Raw genomic sequence first — 27134 nt, 5'->3', positions numbered from 1 at the left:
GGTCAGAGAGGAATCCAAGTTTCCCTGTTAAGATATTGGAAGAAGTCCACATTCCTGGCATAGTTATTTTTCTGGCTACAATTTAACTAGGGCACTTCCTTCTGGACCTCAAGATCTATAATTATCTAAACTGAACACAACCTTTGGTGCAGGCTAGGAAAGTTCTGTGCCTGTTCTGTACCATCACAGAAACTTTTTAGAAATGACCTCAGCTCTTGTCTCCTCCATGGTTTGGCAGTCATACAACCTGCCAGAGTAATCATTTTGCCCTAGCCTTAACCACTATTGACCTGAGCTCTCTTACCACCTTAATTCTGGATTTTCTTCAGTGAGCTTATTTTCCTACCTTGCCTCTGGTGAACAAATAAAATGCAAACATGAGTTTCTTGGTGCTGTGGACCTTAATATTGGAGCTATTTCTATGAGCCTATTGCTAGATGCAGCTGACTACTGTCTAGAATTGTAAATGTTCGACAATATTGCTGGGAAAAGTTGCACACCTAGTTGAAAGTATTGCATAGTCTTTGGAAAACACCAGTTATGAGGAAAGACTTCTTCTTCTGAGTTTGGAAAAGGAAAGCTAGGTTTAAATAGCCCTTGGGACCACAGGTATCTTCATTACGGTTGTGGGAATAATCATCACAGTCAACATCGGTTCTTTCTTTGGTGTCATGCTAATTCCTCGGCAACTTGTAAAGGCCCAAATAAGGACCTCTGCTTGGACAGCCTAAGCTGAGGAGCACCCTCCCTAAGAAAAGGGCAAGCCACCAGAAGCCACTGTCTGAAAATTTCCACCCAGGTTTCTCCTAGATCACTTCATTTGCTAGAATGACATTGAAAGAAAAGCAAGAAAGGGGCAGTAAAGATAAAATTAATTTATTTGACCTCACAACTTCATGGGCCACACAGGGGCCCCACAGTCCTAGAAGCACGGCCTGTGGCAGTGGGCTGGGGAGGCCAGTTCTCTGGACTGCCTGCTCCCTTGTCCAGAGCTGCCTTGAGCCAGGTCCCTCCTGACCCCATCATCCTGCTCCCATATGCAAGGGCTGCTCAGGTCCACCTGCAACAAACCCAGGCCTGCCTCTGGCAGCAAGGACGGCCTCGTGGGTGGCAGCAGCACTGGTCCTCGTGGCTGTGGGTGTGGGTAGGTGGGTAGGTAGGTGGGGAGGAGGGCAGGTAAGATGGTGTGGTTCAGTGCAGAGAGCCGCTGTTCTGCTCTTCAAAGGCCATCTTGCCCAGAAGCTGACTGTCCAACTCCACCCCACTTACAGGCAGCTGGAAGAAGTTCATTTCAGCTGCTAAGGCTGCCATGGCAGAAGGGTCCTGGCCAAACTGAGCTCGCAACATCATGTCCATTTTCTCCAGCCTCCTCTTGAGCCGCTTGGCCTCTCGCTCTCGGATGAGCCGGGCCTGCCGCTTTTCCGGGGTTTCGTTGGCCCGCTTCAGCCTCATGGCCTCCCGATCCCGCTGTAGCCGGCGTGCCCGCTGCTCGTCTGTCTCCTGCATGCGCTGCAAGCGCTTGGCTTCACGGTCCCTCATGCGCCTCACCTCCCGCTCCTCGGGGGTCTCATTGTCCCGCCGGCTCTTCTTGGCCGTGCGCTCTCGTTCCAGCCGCTGCAGCCGTACTTCCAAAGGCTCATTCTGTCGACGTAGGGCCCACTTGCGTACACTGGGAGTCTGGGCTTCCAGCAGTTTACGGTAGGCAGCACAGTTGTTGCACACAAGCAGAATTCCAGCAGGGTACACTGGAGGACTAAAGGCAATGTCCTTCCCCTCAGCACTGGAGGGGCCCTCATTGTGGACTGTGGGTAGGGATTCCATATTGAGTACTTCAGGAAGTTTCTCACTGGAAAACAAACATTTTGGATGGTTAGTGTTTCCTTCTAGCAAGAGTCGGGACTCCAGCCCTGCCTTGTTCTTTTCCTATGAGGCCAGTGGCTCCACTCTCAGCACAAGGGGTCAGTCTGAATGCTTGGTGGACCTCTTCTACTGCTCCATCCCTTCTCTTCGCGCGGAAGTTGTCTACAAACTCTTGTTTTTTTTTTTGAGACAGAGTCTCGCTCTGTCGCCCAGGCTGGAGTGCAATGGCGCAATCTCGGCTCATTGCAACCTCCGCCTCCTAGGTTCAAGCCATTCTCCTGCCTCAGCCTCCTGAGTAGCTGGGATTACAGGCGCACGCCACCATGCCCAGCTAATTTTTGTATTTTTAGTAGAGATGGGGTTTCACCACATTGGTCAGGCTGGTCTCAAACTCCTGACCTTGTGATCCACCCGCCTCGGCCTCCCAAAGTGCTGGGATTACAGGCGTGAGCCACTGCGCCCGGCTGGGTGTCTACCAACTCTAAAAGCCCATCCGGAGTTAATGACTGAGCCACCTGCCACAGCAATGCACCAGAAATCAGACAAACCCTTGGCGTTTTCACTCAAGCCAGAATAATGGTTTTGATAAGAGCTTTGCAGGGGCAGTCCTGCTGCGGGAATGGAGGCTCCTGGAGGTGGAGTACTCCTTCAGGCAAGGTGAGGGCCACCAACTCACCTCCTTCCCTCGCACTGCCTGCATGCAAAGGCAGACTGTGCACTGTACACTAGACAAACGGGACAAGGACACAACGTTCCAGTCTTCCTAGGATACGGTGGAGACTGCATCCTCATGCCAGGGTCCTCTCTACTCTATAACTTCTTTCTCCATGCTTTATCATGAGTGTTCTTGGAATTGCCTACATCTCTTTCTAGTTGAACATATTCTGATGGGAAAATAAATGGGAATTCATTTTCCTTTGGGGCTATGTGAATGAATAGGCATATTTCCTAGCCTTCTTACTTGTACTTCCAAGGAGCATGCATCAGCTGCCTTTGCATTACGTATCTCTAGCCTTCGCTTTGACTTCAGAAAGCAGAACTCACACCCAGTAATTTGCTCCCAGCACAACAGGGATAAGTGCCCAGCTGACCTGTTAAAAGTGGCATGGCTGGTGAACCGGGCTCCACACACAGCACAGTTAGATCGCTGGTCCTCCGAGTGGATTAAGAGGTGGCGACCCAATGACCCTGGGGAGCTAAGGGCCCGGCCACAGACAGGACACATGTAGCTCTTGGCGCTCACCACTGCTGCAGTGTGCTGTAAAACAGAGCCTTGATCTGTCAGTCTTGCGCTACCTCCAGGACAATCTGCACCCACTTAGAAATGACTTTTGGGAAATGTCCCCTTTCTTTAGTCTCAGAATAAGGAACTTGCAAGTATTCTGTTTAGCCCCTAGAAAAGTCAGTCTCTTACATTAGAGGCCCTGGCCATTTAGACCACTGCTTAGATTTCATTAGCTTGAGCTCTGCCTACATTCTGGGACATGTGGTTGACTTAAGGAACAGTGGGGGCCAGGCACAGTGGCTCATGCCTGTAATCCCAATACTTTGGGAGGCCGAGGCAGGTGGACCATGAGGTCAGGAGTTCGAGACCAGCCTGGCCAATATGGTGAAACCCCATCTCTACTAAAAATACAAAAATTAGCCCGGTGTGGGGGCAGGCGCCTGTAGTCCCAGCTACTCGGGAGGCTGAGGCAAAAGAATCGCTTGAACCTGAGAGGTGGAGTTCACAGTGAGCCAAGATCACACCACTGCACTCCAGCCTGGGTGACAGAGCGAAATTCTGTCTCAAAAAAAAAAAAAAAAACAGCAACAGTGGGGCGCCAGAGGCCTCTTCAGAGCCTAAGAGGAATTCATGTCTCGGTTAATTTCTCTCTGTTTCCCTGGCTCACACTATGCAGGTACAAATACGTGTTAAGGGAACAATAAAGGCCAAATCTAGAAGCTGGCCTGGAATACTGGTATGCAACAGGTATTTATATCTTGCTTTCTCAATCTTTTCAAGATAGTCTTCTGAAGAAATACCTGTCCTCATGAACCAACTATATTTATGGTCCAGCCCAGGCTGCCATGTGTGCTGATGCCTTGTCAACACCGACCAGGAGGTACAGGTGCCCTGTGATTGGATCATGGTAAAAAGAACACAAAAGTCTGGTATTCGGTTCACACTAATTTTTAACACACCATTTGTGTTAACTAATTTTTTTTTTTTTTTAAGACACGTCTCGTTTTGTCACCCAGGCTGGAGTGCAGTGGCATAATCTCAGCTCACTGCAGCCTCCGCCTCCCAGGTTCAAGCCATTCTCCTGCCTCAGCTTCCCGAGTAGCTGGGATTATAGGCGCACGCCACCACACCTGGCTAATTTTTTTGTATTTTATGAGAGACAGGGTTTCACCATGTTGGCCAGGCTGGTCTCGAACTCCTGACCTCAAGCGATCCGCCCATCTTGGCCTCCCAGAGTGCTGGGATTACAGGCATGAGCCACTGCGCCTGGCCCATGTTAACTAATTTTCTTTTCTTTAACACAAAGCCCTCATTATTAGTATACATTAGTTTCTATTTCACTATTTAAAATATGCATTAAATAATTTAGAAAAAAAATCACTTAATTTTCACAGTGTGTCTGCCCGGAAACCCAGAACACGTTTATCTAATATATCTCATTTATTTTCTAAAATGTTGGAAGCTTGGAGCAGAATCTTTTTTTTTTTTTTTTTAATACAGTCTCACTCTGTCACCCTAGCTGAAGCATGATCACTGCAGCCTCAAGCTCCTAGGCTCAAGCTATCCTCCCACCTCAGTCTTCCAAGTAACTGGTACTACAGGTGCATGCCACCACGCCCAACTAATTTTAAAAAAAAATTTTGTAGAGCTGGGGTCTTGCTATGTTGCCTAGGCTGGTCTTGAACTCCTGAGATTAAGCAATCCCCCCCACTTCAGCCTCTCAAAGTGCTGGAATTCTGGGTGTGAGCCACCACGCCTGGCTTTGGGCTGATTTTTTTTTTTTTTTTTTTTGAGACAGAGTCTAACTCTGTCACCCAGGCTGGAGTGTAATTGCGTGATCTTGGCTCACTGCGACCTCCACCTACTGGGTTCAAGCGATTCTCCTGCCACAGCATCCCGAGTAGCTGGGACTACAGGCGCGTGCCACCAGACCTGGCTAATTTTTGTAGTTTTGGTAGAGACAGGGTTTCGCCATGTTGGCCAGGATGGTCTCGACCTCCTGACTTCAAGTGATCCACCCGCCTCGGCTTCCCAAAGTGTTGGGATCACAGGCGTGAGCCACTGCGTCCAGCCTCCCTAAAACGAATCTTAACAGAAGCGACAACCCAAGTCTCCTTCAGGAGCCAGAGAGAGACAAAGGCCAAACCAAGATCTGGGCTACAGACAAGCTGCCCACACTTGTGTTCCAGAGCACACAGCTCCCCGATCCATACCTGGTACACGTGAGCGATCAACTGCTCCCGGCTCCCGCAGTCTAGCTGGCAGAGGGGACACTGGCAGAGTTCAAGCAAGGGGTCAGAATTCAAATTCCCTGTGACCTGTGATTCAACAAACAGGCAACTCATTAGGACTCTTTACTCATCTCTTCCCTGCCCCAGCTTTTTAAACAGGGTATCCTGTTAAAAGGAATGCAGACTGATGGCACATGTTATTCTTAGCTTCCCTTTGTGGGGTGAAGGAAAAAGTAATAGTTGAAAGGGAATTATGGCTTGCAGCCATGAGGACACAGGATTGCCTCAGAGAGAGCCAATCAATTTTTTTCCCTGAAGATAAACTCCGCAGACAGGGGTAGCGTTTTTCCTGTCATGTTCCTTTCAGGAATCCTCAGGAAACAAGTTAGTGAGAAGGTGGCACTCCAGGTGCCACCTTGACTTAGATTTGCAAGCACATTCAAGAGTCCACCTTGGGAAATCAGCTTTCTACTTCACCAAAGTGGCTCTCCTGTCTGGAAAGACGTGAGGAGCTGTAGGAAAGAGAGCTGTGCATGGGCGCAGTGATTCGTGGATGGAAAAGGAATTTTGAGTGTGGCAAGAATTGAGAGTCTGAGGTGTGGGTTCTGGTGCCATGAAGGAAGAGGCCTCCTGTGCAGGCCCAGGAGACCATCAGAGGCAAGACTGTGCCACCGGGGTGAGCAGCATCAGGGCAGGCAGAAGAGTAGGGCATTGCTGGACCTGGACCCAGGGGCCATTGTCACTTGCCTCGTGCTCTACCACTTCGTTCCCACCAACAGGCTGTTCTGTATTTTCTAACTCTTTCTCCACTTTGACCACCCCTCCATCTTCCTCTGATGTGTGGGAAGAGACTTCATCTTGTGTGGTCTCCTCTTCATCACCCTCACTGTCACCTGGAACACACAAACTGGTCACTTGTTCTGATTTTTGCATGAATACATCCTGAGCTGCTCTCCACCCTAGAGTTGGCAGTTATAATAGAAAACATGTTCAGATCTTCCATAATATAGTTTATATAGTTTTGTTGGGTACATATTATGTCAAGTGGAAACCAGCTATAGCTGTCATTTGTTATGCCATACACACGTAAAGGGAAGATGTGAGGCAAAACCGCATTGGAAATGGTTATCGTGCCCTCTACATGATTATAAAAATAATCTTTCTGACTCATGGTTTTCAAATATCTCACACTTCAAATCACACCTCCCCAAGCACCTTACACTGAGCTCATTCCCACTGTACACCACCTCTGACTCACCAACACTTTCCACTGATTTCGCCACGAGTCCCCTGCACAACTTCTCCACGGTGTCACTATACTATTCTACTCTGAACCCCACTAATCTCTTCTTTCCCAGCAAACCCCAAGGCACACTTACAGAAACATCAAGTTTTTCTTCCCTCTTACCAGCAGAGGAAGCAGTAGTAAATTAGTTTGAAATGATGTCACTTTATGGGGAAAGGGCTGCTCATTACAGTGGAAAAATTAGCACAGCAACCAACCTCAGGCACTTTGCAGTGGTATCCGACTCACTCGGTTCTTACTCTACTATTGTAACACGGCATTCTAAACTAAGTAAGTCCATTGTTTCTGTTGATTATCTGGATTATCTGATGGGTAACTGAATGAATGCATTAAGTGGAAGGAACGGGCCATTCTTTAGGATGAAATGTAATTTCTTGTGACTAACAAAGGAATTGAGTTTGTTTTAGTTTTGGGGTAGGATGCGGCTATGGGGAGGTCTGCCTGTGGCTGGGGAAACTGCAAGGTTTATGTGAGCTGATTTTTCTTCTCTATTACTTATAAAATAGAAAATGAAAACGGATCAGAAAAACAAATAACAAATGTAGTTCTTTCTGAAAGGGAAAAATAAAGTGCTAGTACCTTGAAGATCACAAGAGGTAGCCAAGCCTAGGGAAGCTGTCACACTCCAGCCCTATCTTAACCCCACCTGGATCCTGGACTTCTGGGCCTGATGTGAGCAAGAGAGAAATACAGGGCAGAGTCTCACCAGGCTGTCCGCAAGAGACTCAGATTTCCTAGCTAACAGTGTGCCTGTCTTCTCTACTACCCCTTGCATAATATCTAAATCTACCAGTATGTGAGCAACATATTTCCCTTCTTCCTGGGCAAACCTAGTTACATTCCCTTTCTTCATGAGAAGGTCTAACCAAATCATCTGCTAGTACTTACATGTGTCCTTATTAGATACTCCGGGCAATTGGTGGACTGGATTTGGGGCCTGGAAAGAGCTATGGTTTGTGTGTCTTATTCCCTAGCCCAAAGCTCCTTTCATTTGAATCCAACTCAATAATGAAGGATTGGCACAGATTACATCACACCATGTTTTCTCACCAGCTTATTTGAAATACTTGTAAACTTAATATAAAGTGATATATCAAATATATGTTTGTAATTTTGCAATAATCCAAATATATCTCGCTACTAGAAAAATTTTTTTTAAATGTGTACTGTCTACGGGGATAGTACATCCTTCAGAATGGAAACCTATTAGACTTTTGCAGATATTGTAATTCCCACCTGCTACTCAAGAAAGTGGTGGCTTCCATGGGTTTTCCAGACATGTTTGGGTTCATTTTTCTGTGCCTGAGCAATTAATTTCTAAATTATTTTATGTTGTTGATGTTGCTTAATTATTAGCTTGGGTGGAAACAAGTTCCTAGAAGGTTGCAGAGTCCTCTCTCCGTTTTCACCCAGCCCAGCCTCAAATGTGGTGAAAAATTGGAAAAGTCATTCTGAATTCGTACTAATGATAACCAATATCAAATGGATGAGGTGGGGAGAGTGCTGAAATCTTCCCAGGAAAACACATCTCAAGACGTGTTTGTTCAGACAGGTCACAGGACAGACAGACAATCCATGAGGCTCAACTGGTAACAGCTACTGTCTTAACCACAGGGATCTTCTTAGGGAATTGGTATGGGAAGACCTTGACGTTAGCATTTTATACACTGCATAACCTCATTACTAAGCAAATCTTCTTGTTTAACATTAAAACTGGGCCTTCAAGCAAGGTTTCATTAATGCCACCCTTGTGTTTTATTGATTACAAATACATAGATCCTAGGAGACAGGGATTTTTTTTCTTTTCATTTGACCTAACCCAGGGACTGCTTGAGCACTATTTATTCCTATATCCTTGCCTATCACAACCAACACACCTATCTGTATGTGGCACTGTGCCAAGTACTGTAGTCCATAAGTTAAAAATATATATATCGGCCAGGCGCAGTGGCTCACGCCTCTAATCCCAGCACTTTGGGAGGCCAAGGTGAGTGGATCGCCTGAGGTCGGGAGTTCGAGACCAGCCTGACCAACATGGAGAAACCCTGTCTCTACTAAAAATACAAAATTAGCTGGGCGTGGGGGTGCATGCCTGTAATCCCAGCTACTCAGGAGGCTGAGGCATGAGAATTGCCTGAACCTGGGAGGTGGAGGTTGCAGTGAGCTGAGATCACGCCATTGCACTCCAGCCTTGGCAACAAGAGCGAAACTCTGCCTCAAAAAAAAAAAAAAAAAAAAAAAAAATATATATATATATATATAAAATGCCAAACCTGTCCTCTTTTTCTGGATAAACATATGCCCACACACCTTAGACCACCTTTGGGGACACTGAGGATCCACATATCTCCTTTTTCATGTCTTTCTCCCAACCCCCATGCACAATCCCCAGAGCACACACACTCTGATAATTCTTCTCCCATTGCCCTGAGTCATTACCAGAAGGTGCAGAACTCACTGCTACTGGAGTCCTGATCTCTTAGTTGTTGGATAGCTTGTCGCTGACTGCCAAGGTCTCCAGGAAAATCAGTTTTCATCATCGCCTGGCGGGCTTGCTCTTCTAGCCCAGCAAATACTTGATCCCCTGGTGGTCACAAGGAAAAATAGTCAGGCCACCAGCTGGGCAGCATATCCCCAGGCAAGCTGGTTGGAAGGTCAGACCATTCAAAGGCAGGAGACAGGCAGGTACCCTGTGGTGGAGTCATTCATCTCCAAGTCAGCTTGCTGCCTCCAACAGCTTCTGGGTGCAGCTGCTCTTCCTGGGCAGTAAGCCAGATGCTCTAGAAAGCATCACTTGCTCCTCTTAAATCCTCCTAGTCTTGACTCCTTTCAAAAGGTGATCAACTGCTACTTCACAAATGTAACTGCAGACTCTCAAATCCATTTACAACCTTCCATTAGGATTGGGAAGATAGAGGCAAGAAGGGGCAAAGTGATGGGATGAAGACAGGGCAACAAATCTGGGCCAAGTCTTTGTACTTTAATGTACTAGCATTATGGTCTTGACTCAGTGTCTTATCTCTGACTATAAACAAGTGCTTCAAATCATCCTTCTAAATAACAATGTCTCTAACCCCATCTTTCATCCGCTCTTCTTCCAAAACGTACTCTGGAAGTTCTTCCTTGACATTCTTTCTAACGTTTATCATAATTAGCCATGAGAAAATTAACAACTGGTTGAATAGTGGACTAGAAGAAGGATATGAACTCACTTCTGCAGAAGAACAAACTTCCTGAAACACACTGCTAATTTACAACAAATAATATTCATGTAGTCTTCTTGGTCCAGTTTTTTTTTTTTTTTTTGAAACAGAGTCTCACTCTGTCACCCAGGCTGGAGTACAGTGCCGGCACCCGCCTCCATGCCCAGCTAATTTTTTTGTATTTTTTAGTAGAGACAGGGTTTCACCGTGTTAGCCAGGATGGTCTCAATCTCCTGACCTCATGATCCGCCTGCCTCGGCCTCCCAAAGTGCTGGGATTACAGGTGTGAGCCACCGTGCCCAGCTGGTCCAGTTTTTTTTTAAATGTAGTATCCCGAAGCCCCGGACCTATCCTTGATTTTGCATTTACTTCTCATGAATTCTGCTTGGGATCCATGAGGCTACTGAAGAGTTAGTATAAGTGCCCTTTTATTTCCAGGAGACCAGGCATAAGGAGAAAAGAGAGTTGGGTTTCTTGAGGTTTCTATTATCTCAGTCAGAGTAGAAACTACAGTCCCCATTCACCAGCCAGCAAGAGGGAATAATAAAAAGCCCTAGTGAAATGTCTGACAATAGCCAGGCCCTTTCTTGCTGAAGACAGAAAGGAAAGTACACAGGCTCAGGTTCTGAGATAGGATACAATGACGTGGGAGGAACTAAATGGTGAGCTGACCTGCACTCCTAGACCTTGGGCAGTGAAAGACTTGATGTGGAATAGGCTTCATATGATTCCCCTTAGTCATTCGTTCAGCAAACATTCATTGGGCATCTATTATATGCCAGCTACCAAACACTAATAATAGTTTGACACTTGCAAGCTCCAGGCTCTATGGTAAGTGTTTTGTAGTTATCACCTCACCTTAATTCTCTGCAAAACTCTGTGTGGTAGGTATTACTATCTATATTTACTTAGGAGAAAACTAAGGTTAACGGTGGAACCAAGTATTCAAACTCAGATCTAACTCTAATGTCCTTTTTCTTTTTTTTCTTTTTGAGACAAGGTCTCATTCTCTCCCCCAGGCTAGAGTGCAGTGGTGTGATCATGGCTTACTCCAGTCTCAACCTCGCAGTCCCAAGCAATCCTCCCTCCTCAGCTTCCAGATTAGCTGGGACTACAGGTGTGCACCATCATGCCTGGCAATATTTTTATTTTTTGTACAGACAGGGTCTCACTTTGTTGTCCAGGCTGATCTGCAACTCCTGCTCTCAAGGGATCCCCCTACCTCGACCTCCTAAAGTGTTGGAATTACAGGTGTGAGTCACTGCGCCCAGCCTTATGTCTATATTCCTTAACCGCCTTCTAATAGAGATGTAATTAGAAGGTTAGAAGCTTCCTCAGATGGTTTTGCTGAAAACAAACTCTTATCTCTGTGTGAGAATGGCTCTGATCCTAGTCATAGTGTTTCCTTCACACCATGAGAAACGGATACATACAACTCAAATAGCAAAATTATGTTATCAGGGCCAGTATATGATCGAAGGAAAAATGATGGTTCTGATACCACATCATGAGTTATCATGCTTGGATTACAGTAACTAACATTATGGCTATTATGACTCATACTGTCATTGGGAATGGAGGTGGTTCATGTTAAAGCATACTCTTAGCTACATATCCCTCAAGGAAAGGAAAAATAAGCTGTTTTAAGCCCGTCTTTACAATATCCAAGATGACACACTGGATATAAGTTACTGGGTAGAGAAAGCAAAAAAAAAAATGAATTCAATGGGGGAATACTTCCTTGTCCTTTGCAGAAGTGAAATACTTGTTACACTGCAACAAGACCAGGGCCAATTGGTACTTTTTTTTTTTTAAATATGAGATAGAGTCTCAGGCTGGAGTGCAGTGGCGTGATCTTGGCTCACTGCAGCCTCTGCCTCCTGTGTTCAAGCGATTCTCCTGCCTTAGCCTCCTGAGTAGCAGGGATTACAAGTGCCCACCACAAGTGCCTGGCTAATTTTTGTATTTTTAGTAGAGATGGGGTTTCACCATGTTGGCCAGGCTGGTCTTGAACTCCTGACCTCAAGTGATCCTCCCGCCTCGGCCTCCCAAAGTGCTGGGATTACAAGCATGAGCCACTGTGCCTGGCCAAGGGCCAACTGGAATAGTTACTGAATTCTCTGGGGTAGGTGCATGTTTTCAGACCTAGGAGCTATGGGCAGACATAGCACTAAGGAACAAGTTATGTACTAGCACATAATTATCAAGGGGAAGACCTTTCTCATCAGTGACACTTCTGGTCTCCAGAGAAACTTAGACAGAAACCAGCTAGATTTAGAACATCCTAAGAATAAACATTCTATCCTCTTTCTTGGATTCACCATTGGATTAGTAAAAAGACGTCTAAAAGGATATGTACCTTTCAAGATGAGTCAGTAATTCAGTTTCGTCTCCAACTTGAGCTCAAAAGTTATTTTCTTCTATTGATGTTGTCTAAATATTGAGGCTTTCATGGAACAGAGAGGAGTCTGTTCAATACAACTTGCCTATCTAGGACTCTTAGGCAATCTCACCTGGTGTAACCGAGAGAAGTTAATTCTGTCATTCCTTTTTGGCAATTTGGAAAGAAAAGCTTGTGTTCTTATATTTTAGTTTATTCCTGACTTGGGAAAAAGAATAAAGGTGAACTTTATTCCTCAGGACTATTCCTATTTTAAACATCACCATAAAGCAAAATACGTAAAAACCATAAAAAAGAAGCAATTTTAGCAGACCTCATAAGAAAAGACATGTGAATTATCTTCCAGTAGTTACTATTTACCTAATCTCCAAATAAAATTGTCCAGAATTATCCCTTCATAAGAAGGCAGTGAGACTTGCTAAAAGCATGTCATGTTAACTGCCGTATAATGTCTAATGTAATCTATGGAGATACTAGTGATTAAGAAGTGTTACAGAACTGCCTATTTTTATAATGTTAGAACTATTATTCCCTTCTGTCCTGAGACCTTTGGAGTAGGTTTAAAAAAATCCTCTGGTCCCTAGATATTAATGTAGGGCAGCCATCTTATTTAATATGTGTATTTATTTGTCTATTAATAGCTAAGAGTCAACTACACTCTCACAATAAAAACCAAGGTGTTCTCTCTCCCCTTTTTTTTTTTTTTGATACAAAATCAAGAAAATACTGTTTGTCTGCAATTTGGTTAAGGTTTTTTTTTTTTTTTTTTGAAACAGAGTTTTTCGCTCTGTCACCCAGGCTGGAGTGCAATGGCGCAATCTCGGCTCACTGCAACCTCTGCCTCCTGAGTTCAAGCGATTCTCCTGCCTCAGCTTCCCAAGTAGTTGGTATTACAGGCAAGCACCAACATGCCCGGCTAATTTTGTATTTTTAGTAGAGACGGGGTTTCTCCATGTTGGTCAGGCTGGTCTCGAACTCCCAACCTCAGGTGATCCACCCACCTTGGCCTCCCAAAGTGGTGGGATTACAGAAGTGAGCCACTGCGCCTGGCCTGGTTAAGGTTTTTCAGACCAGATAAGAACAAGGCCATGTAAGCAAGTTTGGAGAACAGATGAGAGGAATGAGATGAAAGTTATTAGAAAGGTAAAGATTTTACAGTTCTCTCTTGGGTCCTTGGTGCAGTTAAACAATGTAATTTCAAGCTGACTACAATTAAGTAAAGCAGCTGGAACATTCTTTAAGAGAGCAGATAGGCCAGGCGCGGTGGCTCACGCCTATAATCCCAGTACTTTGGGAGGCCAAGGTGGGTAGATCACGAGGTCAGGAGATCGAGACCATCCCGGCTAACACGGTGAAACCCCGTCTCCACTAAAAATACAAAAAAATTAGCTGGCGTGGTGGTGGGCGCCTATAGTCCCAGCTACTCGGGAGGCTGAGACAGGAGAATGGAGTGAGCTCAGGAGGTGGAGCTTGCAGTAAGCTGAGATTGCGCCACTGCACTCCAGCCTGGGCGACAGAGCGAGACTCGGTCTCAAAAAAAAAAAAAGAGAGCAGATATCCAATTCAGGAAAAATGAGCTAGTATTTGGAGTGAGGAGCTTAGGATTCCACTTCTAGCTGACAGTCTTTGTAATCCACGGTCCTATCGCAGGTAGGGAACATAGCCATTTACTTCACGAGGATGCTAACAGAATGAATAAAAACAAAGCAAGTTGTGCTTTTTATAAGAGAAAGGACTTCAAAGGCTTTTATTCCTCCTTCTCTTTGTAAAGCTTTTAGTTGAAGTTGAAAGTTTTAAGTCACTCGTGTGTTTTACAATCTGAAAGCAAAAGTCTCTCAAGTAAAAGAGGTTTTCATTTGCTTAGCGGTTTGGTTAGTTCAAACACACTAAATGAAAGTGCACAACAGACTGTATTTTCAACCTTTCTACAAGTAGTTGACAGAAATGTGTACTCAGGGCCGGGCGAGGTGGCTCATGCCTGCAATTCCAGCACTTTGGGAGGCTGAGGCGGGCAGATCACTTGAGATCAGGAGTTTGAGACCACCCTGGCCAACATGGCATAACCCTGTCTCTACTAAAAATACAAAAATTAGCCGGGCATGGTGACGAACACAAGTAATCCCTGCTACTTGGGAGGCTGAGGCAGGAGAATTGCTTGAAACTGGGAGGCAGAGGTTGCAGTGAGCTGAGATCACGCCACTGCACTCGCCTGGGCGACTGAGCAGGATGCCGTCTCAAAAAAAAAAAAAAAAAACTGTACTCAGAAGGGGTAAAATGGGGAAGGAGGTAGGGAGAAGGTCTAACACAGATTTCAGCCCATCAGCAGTTTTTCCATAACTAATAACAATTTTGGGCTTTTATTCCAAAAGCTCTGTAACGAGTCTATTAATGAAGTGAAGTGGGCAAAATACAAGTCTATCCAGATATTTCTGAGGAAAGGATCATGCCAGTGATTTAGACATAAAAACAGTCCTGATAAAAACCCAGCGAGTGCCAAAGCAGCTGCCCACTGGCTTCTAATGTGGATCCATCAAATGTTGCTGGGTTACAGCAGTGAGATTCTTTTTTTTTAAATATATATATATATATATTTTGAGATAGGGTTTTGCTCTGTCACCCAGGCTGGAGTGCAGTGGTGCAATCATAGCTTGTTGCAGCCTTGGACTCCCAGGCTCAAACAATCCTCCCACCTCAGCCTCCTAAAGTATTGGGATTACAGGCATGAGCTCTGTGCCTGGCTACTTTTTAAATTTTTTGTAGAAATCAGGTCCCACTATGTTGCCCAGGCTGGTCTCGAACTCCTGGCCTCAAGCACTTCTCCTGTCTCAGACTCCCAAAGTGCTGAGATTACAGGTGTGAGCAACCATGCCTGGCTGGAATTCTTCTTTTTTTTTTTTTTTTGAGATGGAGTTTTGCTCTTGTTGCCCAGGCTGGAGTGCAATGGCGCGACCTTGGCTCACTGCAACCTCCACCTCCCAGGTCAGAGCGATTCTCCTGCCTCAGCACCCCGAGTAGCTGGGATTACAGGCACCCGCCACCATGCCCAGCTAATTTTTGTATTTTTTTAGTAGAGACAGGGTTTCACCATGTTGGCCAGGCTGGTCTTGAACTCCTGACCTCAGGTGATCCACCCGCCTCCACCTCCCAAAGTGCTGGGATTACAGGCATGAGCCACTGAGCCCAACCTGGGAATTCTTAATATATCTTTTTAGGTGGCCTATTAGTTTCATGCCACACAATCTTCATCTTCCCAGAAGGCAGATCTAATGAAGCTCAGCCATTACTCTGCTCAAGTGTCAATTAACTTTTATATTTAAGCAAAGCTTAATGCAGACTTTCCTGCCCCCCAGACCTTGAGTCCATTTCATTTACTTTATTTTGTGTATTTATTTTTTTGAGACCAAGTCTTGCTCTGTCGTCCAGGCTGGAGTCCAGTGGCGTGATCTCGGCTCACTGCAACCTTTGCCTTCTGGGTTCAAGCAATCCTCCTGCCTCAGCCCCCCAAGTAGCTAGGATTACAAGCGTGTGTCACCATGCCCAGCTATTTTTTTGGATTTTAGTGGAGACAGGGTTTTGCCTTGTTGGCCAGGCTGGTCTTGAATTCCTGACCTCAAGTGATCTGCCTGCCTTGGCCTCCAAAAGTGCTGAGATGACAGGTATGAGCCACCACGCTAGGCCCCATTTCATTTACTTTTAATAGACAAGCAGCATTAAATTAAATATATTTACTTGGTTCTATTTCACTGCAAGGTGATAGGAGACTCACATGGTCAGAAAATGAAATTACCTATTTCTACTTGCCACTATTGTCATGCGCAATGAAAAGATGATCTTTTGAAAAGGGTAGGGTCAGCTTCAGTTCCCAAATAACAAATAAATAGAAGGTCCTCTGAAACTAGCAAATCTCAGGGTCTTTTCTTCTTTAGTCAAGCTTAGTGTATCACCTGAGAAGCCTTCATGGCTCCCTGACCAAATGCATCACTGAAAACAGCCCCTCCCTGGGGGTCTGCTCTTTAGTTGTAGCTGAACATCTGTGCTCACAGCCCCGCAGTAAAGGCCCTTGTAATGGCCACCTCCGAAGAGCCTGCAAACTCCCACCTACTCCACCTCAAAACAGTGTTCTTTCGCTTGACTCTAACTTCATTTCTGCAACTGTGGATATGTGATATTCTCCCCACCTCCATGGCCTGTTTTTCCATCTGTTTTTCTTTTTTTCCTTTTTTTTGAGGTGGAGTCTCACTCCGTCACCCAGGCTGGAGTACAGTGGTGTGATCTTGGCTCACTGCAACTTCCGCTTCCCAGGCTCAAGTGATTCTCCTGCGTCAGTCTCCTGAGTAGCTGGGATTATAGGCATGCGCCACCATGCCCAGCTAATATTTTTCTTTTTTATTTTTTGAGACGGAGTCTTGCTCTGTCACCCAGGCTGGAGCGCAGTGGTGCGATCTCGGCTCACTGCAAGCTCCGCCTCCCAGGTTCACACCATTCTCCTGCCTCAGCCTCCGGAGTAGCTGGGACTACAGGCACCTGCTACCACGCCCGGCTAATTTTTTTGTTTGTTTGTTTTGTATTTTTAGTAAAGACGGGGTTACACCGTGTTAGCCAGGATGGTCTCGATCCCCTGACCTCCTGATCCGCTGGCCTCGGCCTCCTGAAGTGCTGGGATTACGGGTGTGAGCCACCGCGCCCGGCGCTAATTTTTATATTTTTAGTAGAGACAGGGTTTCACCATGTTGTCCAGGGTGGTCTCAAACTCCTGACCTCAGGTGATCCACCCACCTTGGCCTCCCAAAGTGCTGGGATTACAAGCGTGAGCTATCACGCCTGGCCTCCATCTATTTTTCAACTCCGTTACTAGCTCATCTTGGCTTTGACTATGGTGCAGGGAGATGGAGCTTATGGATATATGCTACGTGGGCATAGACATTGGCCACACAAGCCTGAAGTGGCTCCCCTGGCCTTACTACAATCACACCATCACCCCACCAGCTACTTTCCTCAAATCTAACCAGGCTCTTGGGCAGATGGCTTTTGTAGGTGAACATCCAACTTCTATACTTGCCTTGTTTGTGAACCTATCATTTCTACTAAGAGTACCTTTCCAGATGCCTTCTTGGGGTCACACTTGTGTCTTTTTATTTATTTATTTATTCTTTTGAGACGGGGTCTTGCTCTGTTGCCCAGGCTAGAGTGCAGTGGCACTATCTTGGCTCACTGCAACCTATGCCTCCCAAGTTCAAGTGATTCTCCTGCCTCAGCCTCCTGAGTAGCTGGGATTACAGGCGCCCGCCACTGCACCCAGCTAATTTTTGTATTTTTAGTAGAGATGGGGTTTCAATATCTTGGCCAGGCTGGTCTCAAACTCCTGACCTCATGATCCACCTGCCTCGGCCTCCCAAAGTGCTGAGATTACAGGCATGCACCACCTGTGCCCGGCCACTTGTGTCTTTTATCAACCAGAGAGGAGAAACAATCCTAAACCCCTGTGATGGATGGCCTATGCTAAAATACTTCATTTTTTTCTTTCTCTTTTTGTTTTTGGAGACAAGATCTCACTCCGACACCCAGGCTGGAGTGCAGTGGCATGATCTCAGCTCTCTCAGCTCACTGCAGCCTCGACCTTTTGGGTTCAAGCAATCCTCCCACCTCTGTCTCCCAAGTAGCTGGCACTACAGGTGTGTGCCACCTTGCCCAGCTAATTTTTGTATTTTTGGTACAGATAGAGTTTTGCCTTGTTGCCCAGGCTGCACTCGAACTCCTGGCCTCAAGTTATCCTGCACTGGCCTCCCAAAGTGTTGGGATTGCAGGCATGAGCCACCTAGCTCGGCTAAAGATACTTCATTTTATCTTCCTTGACAATCCTCACATGCAAGCCCACTGCATTTTGCTGTTTTAGCAGCAATTTCTAAATCTTCCCTAAACCACTCATCTGTGTATTAAGTAGCCTTTGCACATCCCCATTCCAGAATATACTCCTAGAAGCATCCAACTGGTTCCGTTTTACACTTTTCCAGGACTTAAATAGAAGAAAGAATTGTATATGGAGGTTTGCTATTGTAATCTCATTAATGTATAAAATGTCAAAACCCTCTTAATTCCTGTTTATACTATTTTGTCTTCTACCTTGAAGTAACCCAGTAAGATTCAGATAAAGTGCATAGTGCCTGGGATATAGTTTTTTGGTTTTTGTTTGTTTGTTTGAGATGGGGTCTCACTCTGTCACCCAGACTGGGGTGCAGTGGCATAATCTTGGCTCACTGCAGCCTCAACCTCCCAGGCTCCAGCCATCCTCCCACCTCAGCCTCTTGAGTAGCTGGGACTATAGATGTATGCCCCCAGCCCTAGTTTTTTTGTATTTTTTTGTAAAAACAGGGTTTTGCCATGTTGCTCAGGCTGGTCTCAAACTCTTGGGCTCATGCAATCCTCCTGCCTTGGCCTCCCAAAGTGTTGGGATTACAGTGGTGAGCCACCACACCCAGCCTATATAGTATGTTTTTAAGAAATTTTAGTTATCTTGTCAACTACTTGACTAATCTGTCCTCTCCAATGTAGGGTTTTAGCCAGCTGCAGTGGCTCATGCCTATAATCCCAGCACTTTGGGAGGCTGAGGTGGGTAGGTCACTTGAGCTCAGGAGTTCAAGACCAGCCTGGGCAACATGGTGAAACCCCGTCTCTACAAAACATACAAATATTTAGCCGGGCGTGGTGGCATGCACCTGTAGTCCCAGCTACTCGGGAGGCTGAGGTGGGAGGATTGCTTGAGCCCAGGAGGTCGAGGTTGCAGTGAGCTGAGATCATGCCACTGCACTCCAGCCTGGGCAACAGAGCAACACCCCATCTCAAAAAAAAAATTATATATATCATATAAAAAATAGCCGGGCGCGGTGGCTCACGCTTGTAATCCCAGCACTTTGGGAGGCTGAGGCGAGCGGATCACGAGGTCAGGAGATCGAGACCACGATGAAACCCCGTCTCTACTAAAAATACAAAAAAAAATTAGCCGGGCGTGGTGGCCGGCGCCTGTAGTCCCAGCTACTCGGAGAGGCTGAGGCAGGAGAATGGCGTGAACTCGGGAGGCGGAGCTTGCAGTGAGCCGAGATTGCGCCACCGCACTCCAGCCTGGGTGACAGAGCGAGACTCCGTCTCAAAAAAAAAAATAAAAAAATAAATAAATAATAAAAAATATATACATAATATATATACTATATTACATATAATATATGCTATATAGTATATATATTATGTATATACTATATTACATATAATATATGCTATATTATATGTAATATAGTACATATATTATGTATATATATATTTTATATATATACACACACACACATATATAGGTTTTTTGTTTTTTACAAACTTTTCATCTGTTATACCTCTCAATTCTCTTCAAATGTTGCTGCACTTTACTCAATCAGTCCATAATAATAGGGAACTATTTGTCTTTTTTTTTTTTTTTTTTGATGGAGTCTCACTATGTTTGCCCAGGCTGGAGTCAGTGACACGATCTCAGCTCACTGCAACCTCCACCTCCCAGGTTCAAGTGATTCTCCTGCCTCAGCCTCCCGAGTAGAGTAGCTGGGATTACAGGCGCTTGCCACCACACCTGGTTAATTTTTTTTGTATTTTTAGTGAAGATGGGTTTTTTGCCACGTTGGCCAGACTGGTCTCGAACTCCTTACCCCAGGTGATATGGCCCACCTCGGCCTCCCAAAGTGCTGGGATTACAGGCGCGAGCCACTGTGCCCAGCCACTATATGTCTTTTTAACAAACATTTGGGTGGGAATGATTATCTTCCCAGATAATAGGAAAATGGCTAATTATCTCAAATCTGAGTAGATATTAATGTCAATTTAAGAAGGCACTTTTTGAACACCTTCTATGAGCAGTGCTAGAAGTAGAGAGAATATATAAGGAAATACATATGGCACATAGTCTCTGCCTTCTAGAAGTGTACTATGCAATTACTGAAATAAAATATGCAACAGGTGCGGTGGCTCATGCCTGTAATCCCAGCACTTTGAGAGCCCGAGGTGGCCAGATCACCTGAGGTCAGGAGTTCAAGGCCAGCCTGGCCAACATGGTGAAACCCTGTCTCCACTAAAAATACAAAAAAATTAGCTGGGCATGGTGGCGAGCACCTTAATCCCAGCCACTCGGCAGGCTGCGGCAGAAGAATCACTTGAACCCAGGAGGAGGATGTTGCAGAGATCACACTGCTACACTCCAGCCTGGGTGACAGAGCGAGACTGTCACAAAAAAAAAAAAAAAAAAAGCAAAGAAAAACATGCATGTGACACTGCTGAAAACAACACAAGGTAATAGTGTATACCTGGCCTTCTGGTTTCTAGCCTCTCCCTCTTGTGATCCATCCCACAAATTGCTTCATAGTACCAAAACGCTGTATTCTAAATGTCACTCCCCTCTCCCTGCTTAAAAACCTTCAGTAGTTCCCTACGGACTATAGAATGAACTTTGAACTTGGCCTGGCATTCAGCCTTCCACAGTGTAGAGTTAAGCATCTCTAACCTCACATCTTCTAACTTTTGAACAAATGAAACCTCTGCTTCATATAAAGTCTCCTTGTCCTGTGAACACGTGGATTCCCGCTTCTGTCTTTGCTCACTTCACTTTCCCTACCTGATGTTCCCTCTCCCTGCCTCTTCTTTTTTTCAAATCCATTTTCTACCCTCTAAGGCCCAGCTCAGGCACATGGTCTAGAGGCTTTTCCATTAAGCATTCCCCTTGCTACTTCAGTCCACTGAGCTCTCTTAACTTCCTTCCTCCGAACTTCTCTAGTACATACAATCTGCAGCACCTGTTTGGCACTTAGCATATACTATCATTCATACTTATATATCTGAGGTTACAATACGGTCTTATAGATCTTATATTGTTTTACAGCCCTGACATCTAGCACAAGGATCTGCACAGAGTAGGTATCCTATAACTGTTTGTTAAGGTTATATTAAAGATATATCAAGTGTACATACCCCTAAGATACGTTTCCAACACCTCCCCCAGCAACCAAACACACTTTAAATCCATCATTTCCAAAATATTTACTCCCTTTTCTTTTTTTCTCATCTGCTCAACAAACTGTGTTTCACATTTAAACTTTTCTTCTTCACAAATTAGTGTGAGCCTCTCCCCTAAATTCAGGTTACTCTTCCATTCCACCCCTCACCATTCCCAGGTTCCAGAAGACAAAGCCCGATACTCACAGTGAACTTTATTTGGATTTGTCTGTTTCCGACGGGACATGTTTCCCTGATGCAAGAGCTCTGGTCTTTCCCAGTTTCACGACTGGGTATGTTACTACCTCCTTGCAAGATGCTAACCTGCAATAAAAAAGGTTATTGTTAGCACATGTCATTTTCCCCAGCAGTTATACAAAATTTAAAGATGTCTTTAAAAAACAGCTCCTGAGCATATAAAACTCACCAGTTATAAATAGTTGAACTAATGAAAGAAAGAAAGAAATGAATAAATCTCTAGCCTAACATCAAGGTCCACAAAGTTTAAGAGCGGACTCCCTCAGAGGATTTAGAGAATTATACTCTAAATCCATCTTTGGAATCCAGAATACTGTTAAGTGATCACGATCAAGGTCACAGGATAAAAGAGGAAGTAAAACTCAGGCAACCAGGGTTAGAAGTACTGTGGGCTCAAGGGGATAACCCCCATGAATTGCAAAAGGAAGCCAAAGAGGGAGGCAGCTCACACGTCACATGCCCACTGGAAGTCAAGCCCTGCAGTCTACACCAGCGGATTTTTCATGATGTTATCTTGCCTAGAGGTAGCAAAGGCATCACATCCCTGCGAGACAGAAAATGTCTCAACAGGCATCTGTAAATAAGAACAGCATGGGAAATAAAGCCTTTATCTGGTGATACAGGCGCAATGCTATGCTGCACTGTGAATGACATGGCACTAAGCAAATCAAACTTCTTATGTTGAAGATGGGCTGTCACCAGAAGAGACATATGCCATCCACATTGATGAGTACTAATTCAACACCCCAGTGTGGAATACCACCTGGCCCTCCTCACACATTCCAGAGAGGTGGTCAAAGTTAGTAACTTTAGAGGCTCTTCTCAATCTAGCCTCTGGGTAGCAAAGAGACCAGTGGGAGGAACAAAGAGAAAAGTTCCCCAAATGAAAAATGCTACCAAGACATGCATCTGCTCCCCACCCCATATAGGAGGGGATATATACGTAAGCCTGAAGGTTCCTGATTAACCACAGAAAGAGTGCCCCAGCCTTAAGCACTGTTAGAGAATCTGAGATGGATTAGTATCGATAGCTGTGTCATTTTCTTAGAAAGATAGAGTGAATAAAGACAGAGAATAAAAAGGGATTGTCTTTCCTACCAAAGACAGGAATATGGCTCTGGTCACACTCTAAGTTTTCTTTCAGTTCCTGCCTTCTTGAGTTATACTCACATTGAATAAGCAAATATAAAATCATAGTTTATTGCCTTAAGAGGAGTTATGGGAGACTACTGCTAGCTATACTTTGTACTCCAGTTAATGAAGACTCACCTCCTGTTATGCCAACTAACTCCTCTATGTAGCTAGAAGGACCTCAAACCTATAATCAGATCCTGCCTCCCCTTACCAAAAGAAGAAAGAAACCGCAAATGGCAAAGACAGGCCTCCACAGGAAGTGGCAAAGGAAGCAGCTTTCAGGCAGTCTTCTAGCATATCTGCATATCAAACACAGTTCTTTTTCAGACCTTTAATTAAAAACAAAACAAAAGAAAACTCTAAATGTATACAATAAAAATCAATTTTAACTATTTAGATGGCAATATACTGAGTGCTGATAGTGTATGTTCTCTAAGTTTTGTTTGTGTATGTCATTTTTTTCTAATCAAGTAGTTGTTTTATTCACGGAAGCAGTGAATGAATATCACACTTTGGATTTCCTATATGTGTGTGGAATCACCAAGTGGAAAGGTAATGAAATGAAGGCTCTATTAATATTTTTAAAAATATGGCCAGGCACCGTGGCTCACGCCTGTAATCCCAACACTTTGGGAGGCCAAGGCAGGCAGATCACTTGAGGCCAGGAGTTTGAGACCACCCTGGCCAATATGGTGAAACCTCTACTAAAAATACAAAAATTAGCTGGGCATGGTGGTGCACACCTGTAAGTCCCAGCTACTCCGGAAGCTGAGGCATGAGAATCGCTTGAACCTGGGGAGGGGAGGTTGCAGTGAGCTGGGATGGAGGCACTACACTCCAGCTTGGGCGACAGAGTGAGACTCCATCTCAAAAAAAGATAAATAACCGCCAGGGGCGGTGGCTCTCGCCTGTAATCCCAGCACTTTGGGAGGCGGAGGCGGGTGGATCACCTGAGGTCGGGAGTTTGAGAACAGCCTGGCCAACATGGTGAAACCCCGTCTCTACTAAAAATACAAAAACTAGCTGGGTGTGGTGACGCATGTCTGTAATCTCAGCTATTCAGGAAGTTGAGGCAGGAGAATTGCTTGAACCCGGGAGGCGGAGGTTGTAGTGAGCCAAGAACGAGCCACTGCACTCCAGCCTGGGCGACAGAACGAGACTCCGTCTCAAAAAAAAAAAAAAGATAAATAGAAATTTTAAAAAATAAAATATACTCCTCTAATGTGATAATCTATTTTGGCTAAATATATATATACTTTATTATAGAAGAAAAAACAGAATATGACTAATTTTTATATTTTCTCCCTTCAAGATCAGAAATTGAAACTGTAAGATAAAGGTAATAAAGTCCCTTCTGAAGGAAGGCCAAAATTTGAACCAGGCAACATTTCAATATTAAAGCTCCAAGTCAAAAGACAGAGATGAGTATCTGCGTATTTAAATCAGCAGTGCCCGCTGCATCTTATAATCCTCCTAGTGGCCAAATGGGGAACTGACCAGATGGTACCCAATGGGACTTCACACCTGAGTGATCAAGAGAAAAATAAGCAATTACAGTCCCCTCCCACACAACGAAACGAAAATAATAACAAAAACACCCACAAAAACAGGCCTGTGGGGTCATGGGCTGTTGAAAATCAATAAGTAAATAAATAAATGGCGCTGAAAGGACACTCTTGACCACAAAGCAAGATCTCAGAGGCCAGATGACTGTTTTACAGGCAGTTAAAGCTAATAAAACCCAGAGACATACAGCCCTAAAGGTCACTCATTTTGTTTTACTTTTAACACTGCCTCAATTTCCAAACCAAAATCTGAAACCAAACCAACAATGTAAATAGATAGCTGCCTGAACATGGGCTGGGAAGATAGGTAAACGGTGAGATTCAGGTCTAAAGGGATTCCATTTTAAAAGGAAAGCAGTTCTGTCCGTCTTCAGAGCAAGGTTAAGAGTCCTTAGGAAGGTGCAACGTCTCCCCTGAACACTGTCTCTGCTCTCCCACAGGTATTAGGTTGCAGCGTCTAGGGCACACCACAGACTTTAGCAAGAAAAAAAACGGGTGAAATCTCAGCTTGATGAAAAGAGAGTGCGTTCCCACCTCCAGCTCTGGTGCAGTTCCCACGGAGCAAAGCAAACTCGACTGAATCCAAGTGATCTGTATCTGCCAAAAAAGAGAGGACAAGAAAGCTGGTCACTTAGCCGCCTGGCTGTTCACCTGACCCGTGGGGTTGGGTCTGGGGCGTGTGTCTAATCAGCCGAGATGGTCCCTCTGCTTCTTCAAGCACGAGCCCAGGTAAATTCCCAGCAATTACCAGACGAGAGCCTGACAAGAGCCGGAGGTCTTCCGAGGCGGCTCAGACAAACCCTTAGACAACACAATCTCCGAAATCTAAATTTAGAAGCTTTTCTGCGAGACCCAGACGCGGGGACTGATACCCCCCGGTCTGCACGCCCACGCCCATCCTCCCCTCCCCCAGCTCCACCCCAGGCTGTCAGACGCCGGGGCCGTCCCCGCCGGGGCCCCAGGAGGCGGGGTGCCCACGGCCCGCGCAAAAGCCCCCGGGCCCCGCACCCCGCGCCTCGCGCCCGAGAGGCAGCAGGAGGAGCGGCCGGGGAGGAATCGGGGTTGGAAGCGGGGAGGGCGAGCCCGGGCTGCCCCCCCAGGCCAGAGCTGGCCCCCGGCCCTCTCCCCAGCGGAGACAAAGGACCGACAGCCGGCGGCCGCGAGGGGGCGAGGAGCCCGCATCCCCAGCCCGGACCTGGAGGGAGGGCTCGGGGGTCTTTTTACCCGGCGCCTCGGCGCTGCGCTGCGCTCTGGGTCCCTGGGCCCCGCCTCCGGACAGACGGACCGCCGGACAATGGACGCGGGACCGCAGCCCAAGCCAGCCGGGCCGGGGCGCTCCGGGACTGGGCCCCGGCGAGCGGAAGGGGCTCCGGGCCGAGCCGGTGGCGGGGAGCCGAGGGGCGGCGCTGCAGACGGACAAAGCCAACAGCAGACAGACAGACGGAGGGGGAAAAAGATGGCGACGCGGGCGGCGGGAGCGCGCGGCTCGCGCACCCGCAGCTAGTGAGGCGCGTGCACGAGCCTCCCTCTCCCCCTCCCCCGCGCCCGCCAGGTCCCCCTCCCCGCGGCCCGGCGCGCGCCTGGCGCTGTGGGCGGGGCCTGAGGAGAGGGGCTCCGGAGAGGAGGGGCTCCGGGGAGCGCCCAATCCCGGGCGTCCGAGAGGGGCTTGCCCGCATTCCAGGGCTCCGGGATCCCCCGCCTCGCCCACTCCCAGGTCTTTCTCTGGCTGTCTCAGCCGCTCAATTCCCCCAGACCTTCCTGGACGTGTAAACGCCACCCTACTCAGCCCCGATCCTGGTTTCCTACCCCACCATTGAGTTCAGCCACAAAACCCACATCCCCCAACCACAGCTCCGCCGCAGGCACCCCCTCTCCTTAGCCCTACCTTAGCCCGGATCCCCACCACCATCACAAACCCTCTTCGCCTCATTCCCCCACGCTTCGCGGTGGCTTCGGCTACCGAGGCTTTGAATGTTACCACGGGCCTTGGTGGGAGTGGCCAAGTTCAGCTGTCAGAACCTCAGGGCTGGGAAATCTTGAGATTTCTTTTGAGCATTTAATTTTCTGACATGATTCTCAACTGATAAAATAACATTGGCTGCAGACCCAGGGGCAGGGAAACTTGTGGCACTGTTGTCACGTGAGGGATGTTTGGGGGCAATGGAGAGCCGTTGGACCCTTTTTTTTTCTTGAGACAGAGTCTCGCTCTGTCACCTAGGCTGCAGTGCAATGGCGCGATCTTGGCTCACTGCAACCTCTGCCTCCTAGGTTCAAGCGATTCTCCTGCTTCAGCCTCCCAAGTAGCTGGGACTACAGGTGTGCACCACCACGCCCAGCTAATTTTTGTATTTTTAGTAGACGGGGTTTCACCATGTTGGCCAGGCTGGTCCCGAACTCCTGACCTCAGTTGATCCTCCCGCCTCGGCCTCTCAAAGTGCTGGGATTACAGGCATAAGCCACTGTGCCCGGCCTGGTTGGACGCACTTCTAGTCAAACACCTCCTCCTGTCCACGTCCTTCTCTCTGCTAGTTCCTGTTGCCTTCTTTTCTTCCTCTCTTCTAGAATGTCTGAGCCTGCCCTGACATCGCTTACCTGGAGAAGTAGGGAATGCAGAGGAAAGAAGATGAGATCTGGTATTAGAAGATCCGGCTTTGAGCCCCAGCTCTGCCACCCACCAGCCTATTGACTTTGGGCAAGTCACTTCCCTGTTCTGAGCCTCTGCTTCCTAAGATGTCAAATGGATAATGATGCAATAATTCCTGGCCTTTACTCTCAGAGGGTTGTTGTCCCAGTTAAGTAAAACAAATGGCTAAAAGCGTCATGCAAATGTTTTTCGTGATTACTGGCCGCACAAAGGCAGGGCTAACGAGGATGCTGACATTTGCTGATAAAGTGACAAGTCCTGGTATTTGCATAGAACATTCTTGCAA

The 27134-nt window shown here is 46.4% G+C and overlaps 1 protein-coding gene and 1 long non-coding RNA gene across 6 annotated transcripts; one reads left to right on the top strand and one right to left on the bottom strand.

Moving 5' to 3' along the window:
• Nucleotides 1-855: 855 nt before the first annotated feature.
• ZNF821 (zinc finger protein 821) lies at nt 856-26162 on the bottom strand. 5 transcript variants are annotated; one of them, XM_032157819.2, is made up of 8 exons: nt 26090-26162; nt 24739-24801; nt 21455-21571; nt 9081-9206; nt 6064-6209; nt 5299-5403; nt 2952-3118; nt 856-1846 (listed from the first exon to the last, which is right to left on the bottom strand). In XM_032157819.2, exons 3-8 carry the CDS (start codon nt 21492-21494, stop codon nt 1192-1194), a joined length of 1239 nt encoding a protein of 412 aa, XP_032013710.1. In that variant the 5' UTR covers nt 21495-21571; nt 24739-24801; nt 26090-26162; the 3' UTR covers nt 856-1191. The 5 variants fall into 5 exon arrangements, with proteins under 5 accessions (XP_032013710.1, XP_032013706.1, XP_032013707.1 ...); XM_032157815.2 differs by lacking the exon at nt 26090-26162 and adding an exon at nt 25429-25722; XM_032157816.2 differs by lacking the exon at nt 26090-26162 and adding an exon at nt 24953-25262.
• On the top strand, nt 24813-27025 carry LOC131383856 (uncharacterized). The gene is made up of 2 exons (XR_009214243.1): nt 24813-24933; nt 26767-27025. It is a non-coding gene; the product is annotated as an uncharacterized LOC131383856 (long non-coding RNA).
• The last annotated feature ends 109 nt before the right edge of the window (nt 27026-27134 follow it).

Source organism: Hylobates moloch, unplaced genomic scaffold (genome assembly GCF_009828535.3).
Source record: "Hylobates moloch isolate HMO894 unplaced genomic scaffold, HMol_V3 SCAFFOLD_6, whole genome shotgun sequence".
Classification (NCBI taxonomy): domain Eukaryota; kingdom Metazoa; phylum Chordata; class Mammalia; order Primates; family Hylobatidae; genus Hylobates; species Hylobates moloch.
The sequence above is the reverse complement of the archived record's forward strand: the minus strand, read 5'-3'. Positions and strand labels throughout refer to the sequence as shown.